Here is a 9,244-nt window from a genome sequence, read left to right as displayed (position 1 = left end):
CTAAGCCGAGCAATTACAGATTTTTCGTACTTATCTCATTAATCTAAATCGGCTGAGTAGTTTTACGCTACAGTGAAACACATGACACAAAAAGTACTTACTTACTTACGTACGCTGTGGCGCAGTGACCCAGATGTAATAACCCCTTGAGGGTCCTGAGCCAAGTACGCCCGAACAGTTGAGTGAAATACCATTGGCTGCACCTGCAGATTTATAACTTGCGGAAAGTTTCCAACAAGTTTATAAAGTTTTCGGAAATTAGGAGAAGTTTCCACACGAAATGAAGGAAATATTCACTCTGGAAATAGAAAATTTCGACCCCAATACATAAACATGAGAAGTTTCCGAAATTGTTAGAACTTTCCAACTGCAGTCAGTCATCAGTCAGTCAGCTTTCCAGCATCAGTAGCTTCACTTATATTAATGCTCCCAGTGTGCCCGCCTCGCGTGTCGGTATATTCGGTAGCGGCGACACAAAGAGCTACATTCTATTATTTTTGCGTCCCTGAGCTACGGATCCCGCGTGATGCCTATCAAATACGTCACTGTAATTGGTTGTATATTTTAGGAACAATTATAAGGAAATAAAACGCTTGTTTGTTCATTGTTTTTATATTTACAGGTAAGAATTATAATTAAATTAATGTATAAGTATAATTTATAATTTAATAGCGGTATCATGGTCGCATTTGTATCACCTGTCATGTCATGCGTCACTTTCGCACTTACATACTTGTTAGAACGTGACAGGCATGGTGACAAATGATAAAGAGACGACCAGAGCCGACCAACTTAGCCCTAAAGAGGTCATCTCGTGTCAAAAAGTTTGGAAACCCTGTTATAACTTATAAAAAATGCATGTATAAACCTACAGTTATAAATCTGTACCTTTGTAGCTCTAGTGAAAAGGGAAATAAGTTTCCATTCCAGGGGTTCAGAAAGGGGTAAAAACCTCAACTGCGCGAGACATGTGTACTTTTTTTAAATATAGCCACAGAAATATTTTTTCATCAGACTTGCTCGAAAAATATCTTATTTCATACAGGTGTACTGAAGGGCAAAGGCCTAAATCGTTCCCGTGGGAGTTATGGATTGTAAAAAAAACTAACTCCCAAGATAGGTCCTTAGCTTTTTTTTTAATTGTGTCACTAATTTATACGAACCAAGCAGGTATAAATGAGTTGTATTTTTAAAACACTGACTTTTATCATTTATTTTATATTGTTTATCTTAAAAAATATTTAATGTGATTAATCAATCAATCAATCAATCAATTTATTTATTTATAGACAACAATGGTCCAATGGTTAATTCGTTTAAAATATTTTTACACAATTTTAAATCGTGGCTGAATGCCGAATAGGTATGTGCTGAATGGGCCTTCGATGGCTAACCTGTCAACGAATGACAATATGGCGGACGAATGTTTGAAATGTCACCGTCTTAAAATTCAGTTATTTCTTCGTAAGTGTGATTAAATTGATTCAAAACATTGTGTGTAACTACGGGGGTAAGAATATAGCAAACTCGGGTCTTTAATGCACTCCAGCCTGCTGCTGTCGTGCATCTAAAGACCACATTTTCAAGATTTCACTTACCCTTCGTTGCTACACTATTTCAATATAGCCACATAAATATATGTATACAAAATATATACCGGGTCTTTAAATGTAGCAATGAGGGGAAAAGTGAAACTGGAAGAGATACGGAAATTTGTTCTTAGGAATTTGTTTTGATGAAACGCCCTGTAAAGCCCGATTTACTGCGTGCCGAGACTTGGCAAGCGTCAGGGATGCAGCTATGCGGTGGAATGAGATAGCAATATCTCTTACTCGCTCTAACGCGCAACTGCGTTCCTGATTGTCGCCAAGTCTCGGCACGCGTGTAAATCAGGCTTGAAGACGCAAAATTATACATAAGTAAGTTCTATATAACATTGTCAAATAATTGTTATCCTTTTTCGGATGCGAGGCCTTATTTTTTACTTTGTCTGTACGAATTTCATGATGGATAATATGTTATACCACGATGGTACTGTAGTGTGTGTACTATGCCTCATCCCAACACGCACGTAAAATATATTCGTATTTAAACACCACCCATTGCATAATTGACGCATCATCCTACAGGTATATAATAGCATTGACCCGGGCAGGACCGCCATGTAAGATGTCTCGTTGAGCTCTGGCAACCTTAGTCCCTTACCCTTAACCTTACTCGCTTCATATTTGTTAATACAAACAAAACAAAAATATATCGTTGATAATCCGCGAAATAAAATAACGTGCAAGACAATTAGTGTTAACCCGTTATACTAACTTCCGTATTTTTTTGCATGCAATATGGATTTCCGTAAAGTAACGCCTGATTCTATTACAGTACAATCTCACTAATCCGGCACCGATGCTTACACAAGAGAGCCAGATTACTGGAAAATTCGAATTACTGTAAGTTAGAGCAAATCGGCATATTATTAAGTATATGTTTTTTAGTATGTCGTAAAAATACATTTTACCAAAATACTAATATCAAAGAAAATTTTAGTGTTATCTGGAACTTAGCCATTTATAGAGATTGAAGTGCGATAATTTAGGCGCACATTTTAGTGCCGGATTACTGGGAATACCGGACCATCGAATTGCCGGATTATCGATATTTCACTGCAATTATATTATTTGTTAAGTAAGGAAACTGATGCATGGAATGAGCACTCTAAGCTTACTTATTTCCCCATGCTGCACGGACTTCAGTGTATTTCCAACCACACCAACATGAACCGTCTATCATCCAATAACTTTAGAGTATTTACTAACAATATCCCTATAGAAGGCGAACACGAGGTCGCTGGCGGACCGGCACCGCTCCATGGCCTCTCTGTACGTGTCTTCGCTGAAATTGCCCTCGGTGAAGCCTGGAACAACGTGTTAGTTAGGTTTGATGTCAGCGCCATCTAGCGGCGAGCGGCGAAACTAAGAAGTAACGGCTGTTTCCAGTGTTTACAGCCACAGCGGGTCAATCTAAACCAAAGCACACCATCATTATATTTATAATTTCAAACATCTATAGGGACCGTGCGCGTTGGAGGGTCTGCCATCTTGTGGCCTGAATCGGAACCATAAACATGCACATGTACACGTCACGTGTCTTCTTGTGTCATAGTAGGTTCTGCCATCTTGTGGGCTACATCGGAACAAAAAACGTCACATTTACGCCTCGCGCCAAAAATCTGACGGCTCCTGTGCTGCCTCCTACAGTTCATGCACGCTCCCTATAGGTAGTCTTTTCTATCAAGTTTTGTAATCTGCCATGGGACTGCCTGTACTATGAAAATATGGGTAATAAAGGATTATTTTTGTCAGTTGTACAATATTTACTTTTTAATTCTTCATTGTTACTAGCAATTCACTTTAATGGGCCATTAGAGTTGATTATACTTAAAAAATGATCAAAAGATAAAATCAATCTTACCTGTGACGAGACTTTTATCTCGTTCATCAAAGACGAAGCTCAACACAGCTCTCGCAGCATCTAGCTGCTCGGCCTCAGGTTCAAGCAAGATGTCTCCGCGCTCGTCTACGCAACACAATACTGCTGCAAAAACGTGGCGCATCGCCACACCGGAGTTTATTAGCGCTAGGCAGACGGAGTTCACGCAGGTTGATAAGAGCTGAGGGCGAAATACAAAAGAATATTCATATATCATTTGCCAAACTGTGGGTTTTTGCGAGCGAAAAGCGAAATTTGAGTGGGCCCTCAAACATAAGACGACATGCTGACCGATCAGCGGTGGCACCATGGTTCCATTTTTATCACATGTCACTATGCCCGTCACTTTCACGCTTACATACTTGTTAGAACGTGACAGGCATGGTGACAAATAATAAAGAGCCGACCATCTTAGCCCTACAGGTTAACAGCCAGTACTAATAATATTGCATGATCCCTATTTAAGACGGCTAAAAGGTGGGTCCCGAATTTGCCAGCTTTTATTACGTGGGTCGGAGCCCGGTCAACTTTGAGGACCACTGATATTGTAGGCAAACAAACAGACAAATAACCTGATGGTTCCTACCGTCGCCCATGGACGCCTGCAGCACCAGAGGCGTTAAAAATGTATACTCTTTTCTTGTAGGAAGGTTGTATTGGTCCAGAAATACCACTAACAACAGTTCATTCCACTCATTGTTAGTTGCTGTATTAACACTTCTTGCTTTAGCTCAACAGCCTGTTTAACCTCATAATGACCCTGCACCGGCCCACAAATAAAAATTGCTTTTGTTTATATATTTGAGCAGTGGCATAACATGAACTAATCTAGCCTGAGAGGCCCTTTTCTTTCAATGTGTATTCCCAAGGTAATAACAGGGGCTGACTCCCCATTACTCGACCCCTATAAGTGCAAGGGGGCCGTTTGCTCACGCCTGGCTACACCACTATATTTGAGTACTTATTTACTGACCATAATTTAGCAACAAATGCGTTAAGGTCATATAATTTCGACTGAACATTCTCGTTTTGGTGTGCCTTGGTAGAATGCTTGTACACGCTTGGTTGATGAGTTCGCATTGTGCGCACGATTGGTTGCAACTAGTTGGAGTACACACTTGGCCTCGCATTCATGCACAGCAGTGCCACTGACACTGCTATGCTGGCACCCTTCTTCGCGCCCGTAAGGCCTGTCTTTACGAAATAACGTATAAGTCAATGGTTTAGGTTCTTACCCCTCCATAGTCCTCCAGCTCCTGCACTGTGACAGAGATGCCGGTGCGAGGGTACAGGCTGCTCAGGACAGCTTCCTCACAGGTTTGACGGATCACATTCTCTTTGTACCTGAAAAAATTAAAGGTATTATGTATCCTAAAAAAAAATCCTATATCATTTCAAATCAGTGTATTTAATTAATCCATTTAGTGTAAATTATCGTTTTCTAAAACACAATAAACAATCCGTTTCCGGTTCGCTTGAACTTAAACTCAAATTACTCCATTTCACTATAAGACATAAGGTCAAAAACACATATTCTCATATAAACATGAATTCAAAATAGTCTAACACCAAAATACCCAAGTCCCAAAACACCCTAAAACTCTAAATTCAAAACGGACTTATCTCTATTATATACTATTACCACGATCGCCTACTGTCATAAAAGCAGAAGGCCCAAACAAGCCATTCCTGCAATACACCATTCATATTCTACACGATTTTCAAAATACAGTAGTTTCAAAACTAGCTAGTCCCAAAATACCCTAAACGTCTAAAGTGGTTTAAGAGATGCGGCATAAGCTGGTATATGAAGGGTTGGGCCTGCAGGTTCTAGAAGCTATATATTGTGTGGTCTCTTTCGCACATACCGTAAGGTAACCATCAGGTAGTTCTCCTTGTCTCTCCTCACAGTCGGTACGAAAATCCCAATTACGATGTTTTGATACTAGTGTGTTTTAAGACTGTGTTATTTTAAAGAATGGTGTATTTTGGGATTAGTATATTATGGGATTAGTTTGATCCGAGTTTCAACTCTTATTACATTAGGTGTTTCGGGAGTAGTACATAATCATGATAAGTTCGTTTTATATTTAGGGTGTTTTGGGACTTAGGTATTTTGGTGTTAGACTATTTTGAATTCATGTTTATATGAGAATATGTGTTTTTGACCTTATGTCTTATAGTGAAATGGAGTAATTTGAGTTTAAGTTCAAGTGAACAGGAAACAACAATCCCAATCTAAGACAATCAATCAATCAATTTATATAATTATTAAATTAATACCTAGCATTATTTAGATTTAAGACTATTGCTATACCCTATCAGGGTCCATGTGAAACTTATTATTACTATGTAACATGTAATGTCACAACGATGGATGCAATAAATGAATGAATTATTATCACGGTCAGTAGCATCACTCAAGGGAAAATTATACATGTCATAAGTATGACGTGTTTTAGTTGAGTACTAAGGTTTTTTATTTATTTATGATAATATATATATATATATATATATATATATATATATATATGTATGTATTTATATGAATATGTATTATATATTCTAGATTACAAGTTTCGATTATTTACGTTTGTAATAATTGAACCATAATTTACTTTCTGTAACAGTGGTTGTCTATCTTGATTTATTTATTTTTTCACTGACTTGAAAAGTTGACTGGAAGAGATCAATAAGTTCGCCTTTGTATGTTCTATATATTTTGTTTTAATGTATTTTGTAATCTGTCTTATGTGCAATAAAGTGTTTATTTCATATACATTCATACCGATAACAAAAGAGTTAAAGACTTTGGGGTAAGTTTAAATTGTGAAGATTATACGCTGCCACCCTGCTACGTAATTCCGAATTTAAATAACCAAATAACCTGCAGAGCAAATTATAGAAGTTACCTGTCTTTTACAGATGGTTTCCCGCCCTTAGGACTAAAGAGAACTTCCAATGTAGACTTCTCTATACTTTGACTGGACATTTTAACTTCCAGAGGTCCATTGACGCTAGTCAACGCTACTGTACTACCTAGAATATAAAACAGAAATCAAGCTTCATATTTACAATAATAAACACTGAATTTAGTCATCATTTGAATGATTTTTTTACCTTGAGACAAAATCGCAGAGCCGTCCGATTTACTGAGAAAATTCAGCTCACACTTCATCGGTTTTAGCTTAAAATCTTTTAGTTTGGCTTCGTCGGTGCCCATTTTATGCTGCAGTAAAATTTAGCAACAATATTACTTGCCGTTATTTGGAGTTTATCAAAAATAATAATTTATAACCTAACACGTGTGCTTGACACTTGACAGGTCAACAAACTTTTTTTTTCTGATTCAGAATGCGCTTGGATTCAAGTAGAAAAATCCTTCCACACGGAGCATGTATAACATGCTCAAACCATGACTTAAACTCGATGCGCCAGTCACTGTCGTATATCATATAGGGACCGTGCGCGTTGGAGGGTCTGCCATGTTGTGGCCTGAATCGGAACCATACATGTACATTTACACGTCACATGTTTTCTTGTGCATAGTAGGTTACGCCATCTTTTGGGCTATATCGGAACAATATACATCACATTTACGCCTCGCGCCAAAAATCTGACAGCTCCTGTGCGGCTTCCTACAGTTCATGCACGCTCCGGATATCGTGCATGTCTGGATTCTATGCAGAGATTACTTGCTATAATGGCACTGGCGCAAGTAACCCGTACGAGTGACCTACATCATGGATAAATAGCGCAGAAAGCTCACAATGGTTCACGAGCGATTTGCCGGACCTGACCTTCACACTATACCGTTATTTACAAGGTTCATATGTGACCACGGCCGGCAAAACGTCCCACTATGTCACTTGCCATTAGGTCGAGATTTGGTTGTATCTTTATAAGAATAGCCTGACAAGGCGTCCTTATAGCAAGCGACCAATTGGGACGTTTTGCCAGTTTGCCGGCCGTGGACACATATAATGTTATAAGGTTAATAAAATTACCGAACGGGGATGATCTTACGGAGAATTTGAAGATGCTAATGGAGCTTTTCTATTAGTTAACATAAAACTAAAACTTTTATTAGAAATAACCTAATTCCATATGGACGTATAATACTCAGGAAGATCGAACAGAAGCTCCCTTGGTGTTGGCGGTTCAGGAGCCGGAGAATGCAGGACTTGCAGAACGTCAGTACCGATGCCGCACGGCACGCCCAGAATAATGGACTCGGAGACGGCACTTTCTGAGCATAAGTGGACCTTATCTCGTTGCAATAAGGTTTACAAATCGTCAATTAGCTGGATGATAGTAGGTATGTCGCGTTGAAGCACGCGCTCATTATGGCTCCTGCTGAGTTTTGGGTCCCTGGTACTTTTGACGCAATGAGTCCAGTGTTTTTTATTGAGAAGGGTTTGAAGAAGCTAAATGGTATTTCGCTGTAGGGTAGAGGCATTAGAAATAAAACAGAATATAAAACTTAAAAAAAAAAGTTTATTACTTATTAAAAGTAACCTAGTCCCATATGGATGTATGATACTCGGGACGATCAAACAGAAGCTCTCTTGTTGTTCTCGGCGGTTCAGGAGCTGGAGAATGCAGTAGCTGTAGCACTCCAGTTCCGATGGCGCACGGCACGCCTAGGATGATGGACTCGGAGACACCGCTGATGCAGTCCTGCTGACCGTAGTACGCTGCGTCGAAGAGATGGTCTGCGGTCTTCTCGAACTGTGGAAAAATTGTGAATAAAGGTTATCATACTATTTAAAAAAACCGGCCAAGAGCATGTCGGGCCATGCTCAGAGTAGGGTTCCGTAGTTACTCTTCCGTCACAATAAGCTATACTGGAGCTTAAAGTATGGTAGATTGTTAACCAAGGGATTAACTGTGGGTGTACGTCTTTCTACTATGAAGGGGAAACTTTTTGCGATAACTCAAAAACAGCTAAACTGATCATATCCGTTATAGTTTTCATTTAATATCTTTCTTAAGCTCTACTTCCACGATTTTTTTCATATTTTTGGACCTATGGTTCAAAAGTTAGAGGGGGGGGGGCACATATTTTTTTTCTTTCGGAGCGATATCTCCGAAAATATTCATTTTATCAAAAAATGTTTGTTGAAGACCCCTATTAGTTTCGAAACGCACGTTTGCGTAGAAGTATTTCAGATACTGCACCAAATCTTATCTTATCTGTACTTACACTAGCCAGATTTAACACTGAATCATTCATCCTCGCTAACCCGTAGTGGATGATCCCCAACACTTCGCCTCGCGCGGTCATTTCAACATTACCGCACGTTCATGCAATGACCATTCTCACTATACTTACACTAGCTAAGTTGAGCACAGAGTCCTTCATCCTGGCCAGCCCGTAGCGCGTGATGCCGAGCACCTCGCCGCGCGCGGTCATCTGGCCGGCCAGCAGCTCCACGTGGCGCCGGTCCACGCTCATGCCGTGGCTGTCACACCTGGCTACACTATACTTACACTAGCTAAGTTGAGCACCGAGTCCTTCATCCTGGCCAGCCCGTAGCGCGTGATGCCGAGCACCTCGCCGCGCGCGGTCATCTGGCCGGCCAGCAGCTCCACGTGGCGCCGGTCCACGCTCATGCCGTGGCTGTCACACCTGGCTACACTATACTTACACTAGCTAAGTTGAGCACAGAGTCCTTCATCCTGGCCAGCCCGTAGCGCGTGATGCCGAGCACCTCGCCGCGCGCGGTCATCTGGCCGGCCAGCAGCTCCACGTGGC

General features: G+C 40.3%; 2 protein-coding genes across 2 annotated transcripts in view; both read right to left on the bottom strand.

Annotated features, from left to right (window-relative positions):
• Positions 1–593: 593 nt before the first annotated feature.
• On the bottom strand, positions 594–6,902 carry LOC133528555 (exosome complex component RRP46). The gene is made up of 5 exons (XM_061865981.1): positions 6,607–6,902; positions 6,399–6,525; positions 4,722–4,830; positions 3,469–3,667; positions 594–2,911 (listed from the first exon to the last, which is right to left on the bottom strand). The coding sequence occupies exons 1-5, from the start codon at positions 6,707–6,709 to the stop codon at positions 2,784–2,786; spliced, it is 666 nt and encodes a 221-aa protein (XP_061721965.1). The 5' UTR covers positions 6,710–6,902; the 3' UTR covers positions 594–2,783.
• Positions 6,903–7,963: 1,061 nt separating this feature from the next.
• The window catches only part of LOC133528556 (DNA-directed RNA polymerase III subunit RPC1), a 36,521-nt gene continuing 35,240 nt past the window's right edge, over positions 7,964–9,244 (bottom strand). The window contains exon 27 of the mRNA XM_061865982.1: positions 7,964–8,217. Coding sequence (XP_061721966.1) covers positions 8,005–8,217 — 213 coding nt within the window. The 3' untranslated portion in view covers positions 7,964–8,004. The remainder of the gene's footprint in view (positions 8,218–9,244) is intronic.

The sequence above is a fragment of the Cydia pomonella genome, chromosome 19 (genome assembly GCF_033807575.1).
Source record: "Cydia pomonella isolate Wapato2018A chromosome 19, ilCydPomo1, whole genome shotgun sequence".
NCBI classification, from domain to species: Eukaryota; Metazoa; Arthropoda; class Insecta; order Lepidoptera; family Tortricidae; genus Cydia; species Cydia pomonella.
This window is presented reverse-complemented; position numbering and strand designations above follow the sequence as displayed.

What these genes read in the sequence shown, in the direction of transcription:
- LOC133528555 (XM_061865981.1), bottom strand. Translation starts at nt 6,709, where the DNA reads ATGGGCACCGACGAAGCCAAACTAAAAGATTTTAAGCTAAAACCGATG. An exon ending in CTCTGCGATTTTGTCTCAAG is followed by an intron (nt 6,526 to 6,606) that starts GTAAAAAAATCA and finishes TTTATATTCTAG; the next exon opens with GTAGTACAGTAGCGTTGACT. An exon ending in AGCTGGAGGACTATGGAGGG is followed by an intron (nt 3,668 to 4,721) that starts GTAAGAACCTAA and finishes TTTCGCCCTCAG; the next exon opens with CTCTTATCAACCTGCGTGAA.